Source organism: Cetorhinus maximus, chromosome 19 (assembly GCF_964194155.1).
Source record: "Cetorhinus maximus chromosome 19, sCetMax3.hap1.1, whole genome shotgun sequence".
Classification (NCBI taxonomy): Eukaryota; Metazoa; Chordata; class Chondrichthyes; order Lamniformes; family Cetorhinidae; genus Cetorhinus; species Cetorhinus maximus.
The window spans coordinates 63,601,772-63,617,308 of NC_135897.1; the positions used below are offsets into that span (position 1 = coordinate 63,601,772).

At 40.1% G+C, this 15,537-nt stretch overlaps 1 protein-coding gene across 4 annotated transcripts in view; it reads left to right on the forward strand.

Moving 5' to 3' along the window:
• The window catches only part of dcun1d1 (DCN1, defective in cullin neddylation 1, domain containing 1 (S. cerevisiae)), a 53,647-nt gene that overhangs the window by 25,738 nt on the left and 12,372 nt on the right, over positions 1–15,537 (forward strand). For all 4 annotated transcript variants that reach the window (XM_078563960.1, XM_078563958.1, XM_078563961.1 and 1 more), the window contains 2 exons: positions 5,199–5,367; positions 13,084–13,214. In XM_078563960.1, the coding sequence (XP_078420086.1) occupies positions 5,199–5,367; positions 13,084–13,214 (300 nt within the window). The remainder of the gene's footprint in view (positions 1–5,198; positions 5,368–13,083; positions 13,215–15,537) is intronic.

The window sequence follows — 15,537 nt, forward strand, 5'->3', positions numbered from 1 at the left end:
GACATTTTTTGCTGTCTCTTTAGTCTGCACAAGAGACAAGTCATATACAGCAACATCACCAACTGGGCAACCACCAAAACGTGGGAGATAATCCGGATCCACAGATGGATCTGCACGTTGAGGTCCCGATTCCAGAGGTCCTCCCACTAAGTGGTGTCGTCTATCTGCTCAATGTCCTTGCTCTTTTACTGCAGAGCATGGTATGTCTTATCCACCCTTTCAAGTGCCCCCCGTATTGCATCAAGGTGCTCAGGCAGTGTGGGTATTGGTAGGAGAATTGGCTAACATATTGTGCCAGGTTATCCTTCATGTTTCCCTCAACTTGCATAAAAACTTTCTCCTGCTTGTGGATGTCTACCAGTTCAACCCTTCCCATCCGAGCTGCACCAGGGGTGTAGACATTCGGTATGGTTGGTCAGTGGACATGGGTGATTCCCATGGCAGTATTCCTGTCATGATGTAGTGATACAATATCTCCTTTTGCCCAGATATGCTACTCGTGTTGGTTCCAATTCAGCTGCTATAGCTTCCATTGTACAATTAGCCATTGCTGTAAGTCCACAACTGGTCTCTGCCTTCTCGTATATTGGGTGGGGGCACACCACTGTGGAGGACCCTACACTGCACTCACCTAAAGTGGTACTTATCATGCTTCCCCCTTTCTCTACTACGTATGATGACACAACACAGTGTCTTACATAATAATCCCCTCTAATTACTCCTATATTCTCTACTCTATACAAGGTTCTTCCTGGTGTTAATTCTGTCAAAAGCAGGATTGCTAAGACCATGCCGAACAACAATCCATTTCTTAACACATTCAGTATTTGCTGAATACACATAAATTAAACCCCTGAGCTGGCAGCCGGCTATGTTCGACCCTGCCTTTATAGACAGGTTGGTCAACTGTTTGTTTGTAATCCACTTGGGTAGTTCTCCCTCATGAATTTGCCTTAGATTACCCCATGTCTGTTCAAGCACCCATGACCCACAAGTACTACAGACATCATTTTGGGCTGTCTTACGTGAGGCATTATGGCCTTCATTAATCAATTCGTTAATGGTCTGAGTGTGACCCTCCAATACAGTTGCCTAGGCCTGGACTCCTTGCTCTTTTTAAAATATTTCTTTAAGTTGAATGCTTAATTTACAGACCTTATGGCCCACCAAGGCCAGATCAATCGAACTTACTGTTGAGGTTCCTGTATTAAACTGCACAGTAGCGTCACTTACCAAGCTGCGCTTCCTCCACCCCTTTCTCTGGAGGTGGGGATCTCCCCTGCTTCTGCTACTGACCTGGACTGCTTGTTGCTTCAGCAGTGCTGTGTTAGTGCCCAAGTTTTAGTTGAGCACCAAATGGGTAAGCCTAACTCTGATGTTCAGTACTTTGGGTATCAGCTGGTGGTGTACATTGTCACATAATACCTTTGTTTTCTCTTACTAACACTAATCCGCTTGCTGGACCTGTTTCCAGTTCTGGGCAGAGTAGCACACTTCATTGGTCAGGTCCCGTAAGGGTTGTCTTTTGTTCCTTCCCGAACTACCTGGCATATGTGGATACTGTTGTAGCCAGTAGTCCAATGCATATCGCAATCTGTATCGGTCGCCCATGATTCAACCTGTAACAATATTGTTAGTTTCTGGGATCCACCTTGATCTCCCTGTAGAGTAAACAAATCAGCCATTAAATGGTTTTACTTGTGACCAGTGTTTCCATCCTCACCTACCCTTACGGTCCATACACACAAAGTGTCACTACTCATCATAATGTCATCGGGTTTGTTTCACCATGCTTGCCATCCTGGTTTCTCTAGTAACACTTTAAGGATTACCTGACTGCCCCTCTCAGTATCTCCAGGTCTCCCTTGTCCCCGGTGGTCCTAATCAGGTCCGCCATATCTTGTTGCCTCCCCCTGTGCCTGGTCTACCCACGCATTTCCCTGCTGGATTGGGGTAATGATCTCCTAGAGAACTTTTAACTACTGCAACTTTCTTTGGTAGTCCTGCTGCCTCTACAAGGTTCCTAATTATTTTTTTCTGTATCTGACCTCCTACCTGCTTCAGGCAATCATGTAATCATGCACTACCTACTACAGTCCAAATGCAGACCTACTTTCCATGTATATGTTGTAACTTTGGTACTAAAGTTTAGAACTTAAAAATTACTAGAGCTTCATCCAGAGTTGTGCCAAAGTGTTTTAGCTTTAGAGTTTCCCTGAAAGTCACTCTTACCCAGTAACTTAAATCTTTAAACCTAGTTAATTTCCCTCAACCCTGTGGCTTGCAGGATTTTAGATTAATTGTCATCTGTCTCCAAACTTCTGTTTCTCTTTTTTTTGAATTTAGATCACCCGCTGTTTCAGTCCTAAAATGTTTATTTCCAAGTTTCAATTAGTAACATTAAGAATATTAAGAATAAATTCCCTCTTTTTTTTGAGAACTTTGCAGGAAGTTTTTAACACAAGACCAATCCAATCCAACTCAGAATTAATTAGAATGAATTATAATTACTCCAAACATTTCAAAATAAAGTACTCCTCCCCTTAACCCTAATCATAAAGTTACACATTCACACATACAAACATCATGCATACAAAAAATAAATCCATACACACACAGCCAGAAAAGAGCAGCACGTGCTTTTAAAGGAAGGTAAACAGAAATAAATCAATTACGTCAACAATCCCAATTCTTCTTTCTTCGAATGTCTTTCAACAACTGTTATTGGAAATGACAGCAAAAAGTAAATTCTCTCAAACAGACAAACTCTCCAAGAGGTTATGTGTCAGCCTTTCAAGTCATTCCAATCACTCAAATTCTTATTTTTATCATGATTAGTTTCTTCTTTTTTAGCTTACATCCACTTGATGCAACTTTGCTCAGAGACATTTCACACACATTTGCTATTCAACAGCTTCCAAACGCACAGAGACCAAATGTCAACATAGACTTACACGCACACACAAGTTTTCCTTCTTTTGTCCCTCCAACAGCATTCTAGACTACTATGGTACTTCCAATGTAATTTCTACTAAACTTTCCCTGACTGCTCTCTGGGTTTGTTTTTACCACCAATTCTTTATTGGCCTGGTCTTGTTCCTGAACTCGCTGGCAGAATCCCAAATAAGAATTGATTATGTTCATAATTGCTTTATCCTTCCTATCTTTCATTTGGCCCTTACATCATTCTCCTTGTGCTTCTGGTGGGTCATTAAATTTTCATCCATCTTTTTTCCTGATCAGATTCTCATATTTATCTGCTATAAACCTGGTAAGGAACCCCTCTGGTCTCCAATCCAGGCTTTTCAGCACTATCGGTCATTTTGCCAGAGTATTGTCTGCCTGAACAGTGTTGACCTACAGGATACCCTTTAAATCCCCTGTGCAGCTCGATCTCTTGTGAAGGTCTGCTTTGCGGTCTCTCTCAGTGCGGTCTCCTGCGTGGTAACAGCTTTCGGGATACCTCCCAAACCCCCCTCGTGGCTTCACCTACTATCTGGCTTTGTGTTGTGGCTTTCTCAGCATGGCTGTCTGTCTGGCCCTCTCAACTTGCTACCTTCTACCCTGGCACTTGCTTTGATTGCTCGACACTCGAGTCTCCAGGTGTTGGTTGTTTGATACCCACTTAAGTTGCCAGTCCTGCGACTGCATGGTAGATCTTTCCTAACTATGGGTGGTAAAATAAAAGATACTCACCCCTTGGTCAGTTCCTCACTGTCGTGGTCCAGATGTGCCATATCCCATCCTCGTCGCTATATGAAAGGGTGAGGACTCGCCTTGGTACCCAAAAACAGCTTGCAAGTTGGATGTCTTGTTCAAGCGAGTGATCTTTATTACAAGCATGCAAGGAGAAGCTCCGCTGTCACGGATAGGGGTTCTATAGTTTAAGCAGTCAATTTATACTGTTACAAAAAGTTCACTTGACCAGCTGCCTCCTCTTTAATTGGATCTTTTCACCTAACGCTGCCTCTTTCTCTGATCTCGTATTTTCTTAATCATGTTTCCTCATATGGCTCTGTCTCCTCCCCTGATCTTGTTTCCTCTTGATTAGATCTTCTCATATGACACTCTGCCTCATAGACATTATACAAGTTTTAGCAGTTTTCAGTTTTAAATCAAGTATCCCATGATTCCCATATGCCATACATCAATCTCCCCTTTCACTGTAAAGGCACTGGAGAGTTTCTTTAGTGTTTTTTTTATTGGGAATTCCTTGGTGGTGTTTGTTTATTCCTATCTGGGCCCAAATTAAGTTTCGGCATTGATAGGAAACCAGTTTTTTTTTGCACTCACTGCAGAATAATTGAACCCCACAAAAAATTTGTTTTTAAAATTATTTCCAAGGAACCTGTTAGCTTGCCTGTGAATGCTTTAAGCTTCGTTTTAAATTTGTAATGCTGCCAAGGAGCTGACTTCAGACTTCCCAATATTTAATCGGAGGAAATTTCTGCTTATCATAAGGAAATGTTAGGAAAGATGATTAAAAGCTCAGTTTTAGAATTTAAGCCATGCTTTAGAGGAGGAGAAGAGGGAGGCAAAGAAGTTTTTGGGACAGGAATTTTAAAAAAAATTGATTATGAAGAGCTTTAAGATGTTTGAGACATGTAGGCTACTGACTCCATACCTCTCCTTGACAACAATCCGAGGCTGAACCAGTCTATCCACAACCTGGGTGTCATATTTGACCCCGAGATGAGCTTCTGACCTCTTATTTGTGCCATCATTAAGATTGCCTATTTCCACTGCTGTAACATTGTCCAATTTCACCCCGTCTTGGCTCATCTGTTGCTGAAATTTGTTATTAAGGTGCTATATAAATATAGGTTACATAAATGTAAGTCGTTTGTTTTGCTGGCGGTCGCTGAGGGTAAGAATGTTGGCCAGGATATTGGGACAATAATTTTCCTTGGATGCTAGGAGAGCAATTCACTTTGGACAATGCTTTGTGATTTTTAATGTTCACTTCAATCCCACAACAGGCCTTTAATTTAGCATCTCATTTGAAGGATGATATCTCAAAATCTGAGCACTCTTCTGATGATGCACTGAAATGCCAACCTAGATTATGTGCTCAAGTGTAGCTGGAACTCTCAAACTTCAGACTCAATTGTATGCGTGCAACCAACTGGGTTAGCCAGACACCTTTTCGAGAAAGATTAGCACATTCTGAGTAAATGTGTACTTTTCTTTGCTTTTAGATCCGCAAGATGAAAATAAAATAGGAATAGACGGTATTCAGCAGTTCTGTGATGATTTAGGATTGGATCCAGCCAGTATCAGTGTACTGGTCGTTGCATGGAAATTTCGAGCAGCCACACAGTGTGAATTCTCAAAACAAGAATTCATAGATGGTATGACAGAATTAGGGTAAGTAAAATAATACATTTGTACATGTCTAGAAATAGAAATTCATGTTTAATAAGCTTGTTTGTTTATTCACTATGAAACCCTTCAAATCCATGTTGCAGTTATATAGATTTTATAGTCCTAGTTTTCAAGAATTGGTTCTGTAGGTTGAAATCTTGGACTTCCCTTCTATTAAAGCAATTTTTACATTACAGGGTAACTTTAACAGCAAAGAGAGCAACAGAGACAGCAAAAGGCCATAGAAGAGTGTTGAAGCTCTGTTGCCCATTCCTGTATAGAGAAGGGATTTCACAGCTACATTTATACAGGGCTCCCCCAGATTGAAACACAAAGTTGAAACTATATATATATGCAAGCAGTAGTCACTCATACACGTAATTGTTTTGGACAATATTTGACTATGTTTGTTCTAATAATGGCAGCTGCTGAGCAAGTGCTGTACAGTGAACTGGTAGTGAAATTGCTTACATTCTGCATGGTGTGGGAATACTTCAGCCATTTGCATTAATCCCTTGTTTTGTGGCTTCTCTATTTGATTTCAGCAAAGTTTCTACTTATGGTGAAGACAGGATTCTAGCTTGTATCACCCTTTGTCTGGAAAATAAATCATATTGGTCAGTTGTACGTGTTGCCTTTCAAGAATCATTTTTTTCAACAACATGGAAACCTTTTGATCTTAACACTTCAATTTGGTGCTTTTCAAACTTTAACTCCCGCAGTTTCTGTGATGGTTTGTCTTGAACTACCGTTTTTAAAAGGTAGATTATAAAAAGCTGTAATAAAAAATACTATCTGTTTAAACAGGTTCTTCCCTTCAGAATTACTCAATCTTTTAGTAAAAGTGACAAATAATATTCTCTTACTATAATGTGTTATTCCTTCCAATGTTTCTCAACCCCTTTGTGGTTGACCACCGCACCATACTCCATTACCTCTCTTTCACTTGTCTATCTTGGTGAGACTGTCTTGCTTGGTTTAACCCGAGTTACCCAATTGTACCCAGAGCAGTGGCTTCTCTTTGCACCCCTATACCCTCACCTGCAGTGTCCATCAAGAATTATCCCTGCCCACCCCCCTTTCCTATCTGTTACATCAGCTGAAGACATGGGGTCAGTTTCCATGTGTGCTCCAATGATGGCCAGCTCTAACTCTTCACAACTTTTCTCACCCCTCCACTATCTCTGATGTTGGGCTGCTTGTCCAGCTTTCAGTCTTGGATAAGCCGCAATTTCATTCAGCTAAGCTTTGGGAAAGCTCAAGTCATTGTCTTTGGCTCCAAATACAACAACTTATAACACCTTTTAAAGTAACAAATTATCCCAAGGTGCTTCTCAGGAGCATAATACAACCAAATATGACACCGAGCCATATAAGGCGATATTAGGTCAGATGACCAAAAGCTTTATCAAAGTCATAGATTTAAGGAATATCTTAGAGGAAAATGAGGTAGAGAAGTGGAGAGGCAGGGAATTCCAGAGCTTGGGGCCAAGGCAATGGAAAGCATGGTCACCAATGGCGAAGTGACTAAAAATGGGACAGGAGTGCAGATATCTCACATGGTTGTGGGCTGAGCGAGATTACAGAGATTGAGAGGGGCGAGACCATGAAGGGATTTGAAAAAAGGATTAGAATTTTAAAATCAAGATGTTGCTTGACCACGAGTCAATGTAGGTCAGTGAGCAATAGGGGTGATGGGTGAATGGGACTTTATGTAAGTTAAGAGTATTGCAAACAGCGTTTTGGAATGTCAGTTTTATGGAGGTTATAATGTAGCCAGGAGTCCAAGTAGTCATCTAGAGGTCACAAAGGCATGACTGAATATTTCAGCAGTAGATGAACTGAGATAGGGATGGAGTTAGGCAGTAGCTGAACTGAGATAGGGATGGGGTCAGGCAATGTTATAGAGGTGGAAATAATAAGCAGTCTTTAGTGATGACATGAATATATGGTCAGAAGTTCATCTCTGGGTCAAATATGACAGCAAGGTTGCAAACAGTCTGGTTTTTCAGGAAAGATGGGAATAGATTTGGGAGGCAACAACATGTTCCAGGACTTTGGACACAAAGGCGGGGTTGGATATGGGACTGTAGTTTGCAAGGACGGGTTAGGGTTAAGTTTTGAAGAGAGGGATGATGGCCAATTTAAAAGAGAGAGGGACAGCACCTGAAAAGAGAGAACTATTAATCATATTGGCTAACTTGGGGGCCAAGAATGGAATTTGGTTCATCAGTTTAGTGGGAATAGGGTCGAAGGAGCTGGAGGTGGGTATCAAGGACAAGATGAAGGCATGAGGAGGAATAGGAGAAAAACTAGAGAAAGATGCACACTCAAGGCCGGGGGTGGCAGGAGTTTTAGAGGAAGTTTGGCCCGGTAGGTTCATGGAAGGTAGGGATGAGGCAGTGTCAGCTCATGAGATAGTATTGACCTTAGTGACGAAGAAGTCCATGAGCTTGACACCTTTTGTTGGAGGTGAGGGTGGAGGAGAGAGGGAAATGGGGTTTAAGATGACAGTTTGAAGTAGCGAAAAGGTGTTATCCTTGGTTTCCAGAATGATTGTGGAATAGTAAGCAGTTTCAGCAAACGAGAGCAGGCAGTGCCTGATGGTGCTTTATGTGGTCCAGCCAGATCTAACTGTGAATGGCTGAACCAGCTGTTCACCATATTCTTTTAAGTATTTTGTCCCTTGGACGTAAGGGAGTGGAGATGAGGAGCGTACTAGGGGAGAAGCCAGGGTGAGAGAGAGCATTAGTTTTATTGGGACTCGGGCTTCAAAGGGTGGGGTTGAATAAATCAGTAGCTAAGAAATGTGGCAGACAGAGGGCCAAAGGTTAGAAAGTTGGGATTTTGAAAGTGCAGTTGTAAATGAATTAGGGGATTTTTTTTTTCAGGCGCAGATACAGAAGGAGGTGGGGTTGGGACTTGGAAAGGAATATGTGTGTAGAGTGATACAAAGGAGTGATCAGAGATGGCCTTATTTGTGTTTGACAATGGGATTAATAAGACCACGAGTGACAGCAAGGTCAAGGGGTAGCCTTGAATATGAACATGGAGGGAGAAATTTAGGGAGGATAAGAAGGCAGTGAACTCAGAAGAGAGAGGATGGTGAAATAAAATGGAAGTTGAAACTACCAAGGATGAGAAGTCGTTCGGTGCAGTGGCTTCACCACAAGCTCTGTACTTTCCCTGGTCACTGTCTTAGATTGAACCAGACTATTTGCAAGCTCAAGTGTCCAGTGTGACCCTGAGTTTAGTTTCCAACTCCATTTCCTTCCAATCAAAGATTGGCACTTCTTCCAAAATGACTTTATTATCCACTGCCCCTGCCTGAGCCCATCTGCTACTGAAGCTCTTACCCATGCTTTGCCAAATGTGGACTCAACAGTATTAATGCTGTCCTGGGCTGCCTTCCATCCTGCGTAAATTCAGCAGATTCATGACTCTGCTGCCCTTCTTGCTGACCTACATTAGCGCCCTGTCTCCGAATGTCTCAAATTTATAATTGTTCTTGTTCCAATTTCTCTCCATGGGCTCATTTCTCCCCATCTCTGTAGGCTCCTTTGTGCTACAAGCTCCCCCCTAGACTGAAGTATGCTCTGATTGTCTGACTGCAGAGTCGTGCATCCCTATCTTTTTACTCCATTATTGGCGGCTCTGCCTATAGCTGCTTATGCTCGTATGCAGGAAGGCCCTAAACTCCATCCCCCTACCTCCCTCCACTTCCCTCTCCTCCTTAGCACCACCTTTTTTGGCCAAACCTTTTCCTCCTCACTCCTAATATCTCATTTGGTTTTGTGTCTGCTTTGTCCTTGTACTTCTGAAGCAACATGGGGCATTTTGCTATATAAAAGCAAATTGCTGATGCTGTTGATGATATTGCTCATATGTCAACTGAGTAGGTCCAGTTTATGCAGGCTTTCAAATGAATTGAATGAGTATATGGAGAGGGAATGAGTGGAGTACTTCAGGATGACTCTGCATTCACTCTATTACTTAATCCTATATTGCAATACATTGATGCAGGTTTCAACCAATTTTGACATTAGGCTTCAGTTGGATAGTCTTTGTTGCCCCATCCATACTATCATCATCCTCTTGAATGTTGCCTTAAAAAAAAGGGATTCTGTTCCAATTTAGGGATTACACTTTGCTGTCGCATTTAAAATCTGTACCTCAGTGCTGATGTTGCCCAAAGATGTGAAGGACGAATGACTGTTGAGTTGAATTGGATGGATGTTTTAAAAAAAAATATAGGCTTGGATTTAACAGTCAGTGCTGAAACGAAGATGCTTGCTGCTGACTGCAAAGAAAACTGTGTAGAAAGATTTAGCAGTTTCTGTGGCATGGATTTCCCCTTTCCCACATTAGTTTGAATCTGGCTCCAGGTCAAGGAGATCTCCTGGTGTCCAGCAGCATTGATGTCATCATGGATCTATGAGGGAATGCAGGCTCTCCAAATGTAATAAGTCCTTTATTGGAGAGTTGAATTGTGAGGACAGATTTCATAAACTTGCCTTGAATATAAGTGGTTGAGGGGCGATCGAGGTGCTTAAAATTTTAAAAGGATTTGATTGGATCGAAATAAATATTGCCTCTGCTGGGGTAATCGAGGGTAAGGGGACACTGTCTTAAAATAAGAGTGTCGGCATTCAGGTGAGAAATCAGAAAGCACTTTTTCACACATAGGGTAGTGAAAATTTGTATGCTCTTCTTCCTAAAGGCTGTGAATGCTGGGACAATTGCTGCTGTCAAGACTGAAATCGTTTTTTTGTTATGTAAGGGTATTAAGGGGTATGGGTAGAGCAAAGGTGAGAAAGTGGAGTAGAGATGCAGATTAGCCATGATCTAATTGAATAGTGTATAGGCCCAAGGGACTGAATGGCCAATTCTTGTCACAAAAGCAAAATACTGCAGTTGTGGAAACCTGGAATAAAAGCAAAATTCTGGAAATACTCAGCATGTCAGGCAGCACCTGCAGAGAGAACAGTTAACACTTCAGGTTGATGACCCTTTATCAGATCTGATGAAACGTCGACCTGAAACATTAACTTATTATTTCTGGCTTTCTCTTGTTCTTATATCTTCAGCTTTTATGGCTATGGAGGTAGCTGCAGTGCCCAAAAAAATTTAAATGCCTGGAGCGTTTGTTTTTACCGTGGCTAATTGATAAAAGTAGCTGACTGAAATATAGAGTGTGCCTACATGGTGAGGGGATGGGAGTGCAAGTGAGTGTGCAGGTTAATAAGTTAGTACTTGAGGTTCATTGGGAGAGGAAAATTCTATTGGTCATAGGATATTTGGGCAATCAGGCTTGCCTAGTTTATATGGCTACATTTTCATTATATCTATTCCTGGCGTGGTTTACCGTATACCACTGTTGACAATTCATTTAGTGATCATACAAACTGGAGAGCATGTAAGGTGCCAGTATTGCATTGTCCAAAAAATAAATTATTGGTAACTTGTCAAAACTCTGGCCTGAGAAATTTTTCATGTGTCCGTATAAGGGAGATTTGTCAAGCTTCAGCGAATGAAGATTTTATGGAGGAAGAGGAATTTTGAGTCCACAGCGTGACGTATGACAAAAAACGTAGAAATTTGTAATTGTGTGTTGGAAACTGCTGGTGTAGTTGCTTTCTTAATGAAATTGTGTAAATTGTTACAATCCATGGAAAGACCGATAACTTTTTAAAAGAAATTTGAACTTCCATTGACTGACATGATTGAAGTATATAAGATCCTGAACAATCTTGACAAGGTGGACGTGGAAAGGATGTTTCCTCGTGGGTGAGTCCAGAACTAGGAGGGGGGCACTGTTTTAAAATTAGGGGTTGCTCTTTAAGGACAGAAATGAGGAGAAATTTTTTGAGGGCTGTGCAACTTTGGAACACTCTGCCTCAGGAGGCGGGGTCATTGAATATTTTTAAGGCAGATGTAGATAGATTCTTGTTAGGCAAGAGAATCAAAGGTTAACGGGGGTAGATGGGAATGTGAAATTCGAAACACAAGCAGAGCAGCCATGATCTTATTGAATGGCGGAGCAGGCTCGAGGGGTCGAATGGCCTACTCCTTTTTCTTATATTCTTATGACTGACTGGAAAGGTCAGAAGACAAATTAATTAAAAGCAACATTGAAAAAAATGCTATTTTTGTAGGCAACTTATACTTTAACTACAGAAAACTTAACTGTTTAACTGTTGATATATGGGAAAATTCCATGTTACGGTTGTACTTCACACTGTCTCCAGAAGCCAATCTAAAGTGATTCTTAGCTTCTGTGGGCTGGCTTCCTTACTTTTTCTTTCCCACAACTCACTTCTATCTTGGAGTTAAATATACAGTTCAAAGTATGACTGTTCATAAAGCCTGATCTTCCAAACACTTCCCTTTGAGACTTGGAGGCTAAAAGCCTATTCACTGTCAGTGCAGCTGCTCTAGTCGTGCTTTACACGTGTGAAAATCTTGCACCTTCTTCCCAGTAAATCAATTTGGGCCTCGCTGGCTCCATAGCAACCAAGCCACCCAGGCTTTTTGTGGAGCAGGTCTCATGTCCCCCTTCACTAATGCATTTTACTTTAAATTAAACACAGTCCCAAAACATAAACTTTTAAACTTTGCATTTGAAACAAAATATTTTATTTCCAGGTAATAACTTACATCTATAAAACAGTACTGGTTAAGAGCTAAATGCTACATTCATGAACTAGGAATAGCCTTGGGCTACCCAAACATGCATTTTCACATGTGTACAGAGTACTTACTATGTCTTCTCCAAAATCCTAGTTCTGTTTTTCTCTTCTGTATTGTAAAGATGATCAATTTTCAGTTGAATCATAGTGCACTAGTTCAAAGGTACTGCACAGTTGTGACTTTGATGCATTGTAACACTTTGGCAGTTACGTCATTCCATGGGACCAGTAATTCAGAATTTGATACAGGCATCTATGCACTTCCAAAAATTTGAAGTTAGTTAACGTCATAAGTTTGATGACTTGACATACCCTATAATTGTTTAGAGGTACTATTTTTGTGATTACGAAAACTCATGAGCACCAGATAAATTTTAGACAAAGCTCAAAATGTGTTTGTATGGAACAAAGTGCAAACTATAAGGGCTAGCACTTTGCCTGCTTGTTTGCCTTTCCTCCTCCATTCCTTCCTTCCACTCTGTCTCAAACTTTTTTGCCTTATGTTCCAAGCTACCTATTTCCTTCTCAAGAGGTGGAAGGAACTGACCTTGCATAGACTCTTACCTCAGACATAGTTGGAAAATACAAAACCATATAGAGAAATGAATAGCTGAATTGGGGCCTTATGGTAACATCCAAAGCTCTGAGGGCATCCAAATGCAGTACCTTTCCAATTTTACTATGAATTTCAGTTATTTGTATCTTTCATACAAATATACTGACATGTTTTAAGTTGCAGAATTCTGAATCATCCTTTTAAAAGTGTGATTGGTAAGCATGCAGATCTTTTTGAATTTTTAAAAAACTCGTAAGTTTGACACCAGCTCCTTTGCTTAATTTGTTGGGCTTTCATTGTGCAGTAATGAATAAAAAGTGTTTTGAATCAGATCTTAAAGCCTAATGAAGATGCTACAGCTTTCTGATTGGAAAGATAGAGGGAGGATGAAGGAATTTTAATTGCTCCGTAAGAACTATGGATGAAATATGTGATATATTGATTTAAAGAAAAACATTTTTCTTATTGCTTAAGGTGTGACAGCATAGAAAAACTGAAAATCCTACTGCCAAAGTTGGAACTAGAATTAAAAGATCAAGCAAAGTTTAAGGATTTTTACCAGTTCACATTCAACTTTGCAAAGAACCCAGGCCAGAAGGGCTTAGGTAAGTGCAGTATAAAAGATCTGTTTACATTCCAAAAAAAATCAGTACATCAGTAAACTAAAAACGAACAGCATTCTGATGGACTTTATTTATTGTAGCTGCTTCAGAGTAATGCAACCTGTGGGGAATGGATTTTTCACTGAATGCAAAGAGAAAACTTATGGCAGAAGAATACAAAACTTCTAATGTGTCCCAGACTTGATGTTTGAGTCATCATTTGTCCTTTTTTAATTGTTTTAGTAGGGGCTGTTTAATAACAGGACAGAAAAAAGTGAAGTGGCATATGACTGTAATCTACCTAAGCATTGTTTTATGTGGCAGTTGCAATTTGGAGTTGGTGTTGGTCGTTGTCTAGGTAGAAGTAAGGGATGGTAAATTTAAGTTGTCAGTCTTGTTTACTTTTTTAACTTTGGGACATTATTTACAGTCAAGCAATCAGAGCAATTTAATCAAGACTTCTGGAACCTTTTTGCCCTAGACTAGTGCTTTTACATTTAGGCTAACATTTTTACAAAACTTTGATATTAATGGTTTGTTATTTTCTATTTTTGACTACATTCATGATATTGAAGTCAAATTTCAGTATGTATTGAGGAACGCAGATCAATATATATGTAGCAACATGGATTTATCGACAAAATACTCACTTTTTCCCCTTACAATAGCTACGCAGGAAATCATTCCTGGATAATACCTTCCGTATTATTTAATGCAAACTGAGTTCTTAAAGAACAAATAATAAAAATGAACATAGTTTCTCTCTATATATCAATATGGCCTGACTAAGTCTGTTACAGCAGGTAATTTCTTCCCTGCATCATTTAACCCACCAAGTGGAGCAGAACACTCGGCCTTCCAAACTTCAGGTGCTGCTGTTGGACACACATTTAGGATTTAGCCTTCCAACAGAATTGGTGGATAAGATGGAAGTGAAAAATGCCTCTGTGAACCCACAAAAACAGCCTGCCCTTCCTAGATTCCCAAACAGGGCTATCAGGGGCCTGTGAATGTCTTATAGTACCATTAGTCCAGAAAGAGATACTTCATTAAACATGCTCTTGCATGTTCTCTATTCACGTTGGTATAATTGTAAACAACTAGAAGTAGTCACCGGGTAGATTCAAGTAGCTGACATAAGGCCCTTTTAGAGTCCGATAGCTCAGACAAGGCCTTCCAGTATCTTATCTAGCCTTTTCACTTCTTCTGAGACCAAGTGATAATCAACTCCAGCGCAAGTTGACCCATCTAATCTATTTGCCCACACTCTGGAAAATTTCCAAATATATCTGCGCCATATTTATCTCCATGTCTGCAGACAACACAGAAAATCTAAAGGAGGCTTGGGAACAAGACCTAGGCTGCCATAACGAGGAATAGGGAGAAGTGTGGAGGCAGACCTTCAGGACCTTCACATGCAACAGAATGCAAGAGGGGCAGAACTAATTTTTCAAAGGTATAAACATAGATTAATTTTAGCAAAATGTTTTTAAAAAAATATAATGATTACCATTCATGGCTTTACAAAATTGCCATGCAATAATTAAATTTATTTTGAATTTTTTATTTTAATCCGTTGTGATCTTTGCAGAATAAACTGCAAAGTTAACCAGAGAGAGCAAAAAGGTTAAAATGTTGGAAATACTCTGAAGATCCTTCATCTGAAAAGAGAAATGGCATGCCAAAGCTTTGTGTAGAGATTTTGTGTCAGAACTGATTCTGATAAATACATGTGGATTGCTAAACATAAGCTGGTATAGACTTGATGGTTTGATTCTTCCACTGCAAGTGCTAATTCTGCAGCTGATGGAAGTTACCTTGTGTTGTCACCTTTCATTGCGTGTGTAAAGATGATCAGTTAAAGAAGATTCTTGATCCTTTTGGCCTGATTGTTAAATATGTGATTTTTATGATTCCTGGCAAAATAAGTGCCTTTACCTCCAGGCATTCTGGCTGATCTTACTGTTATAAAATAAATTTTTGAAAATGAGTTCATACTTTGAACAGTTTATTTCAATTATTAAACGGTTATCTTTGAAAGTTTGACTAGGTCACAAAGTATCAAATAAACTGCTGGTTAAATATGAATGAACAAATTAAAAGTCAGTGTAGTCTGAATTTGCTCTATTCCAACTTATTTGTGAAACCCAAATTTAGGAAAAATCAACTTTGGTGCTTGACTATTTAAAAAAAAAGAATGTACAGGAACACAAAATGTGATCATTTGGATTCCTGAAGCAGTATGCTTTGATAACACCATTTAACATGCCCTGCATTAAGATTTTGATTGTTTTTGATGGTTTGCATCTGGTTTGGTTTAAAATTC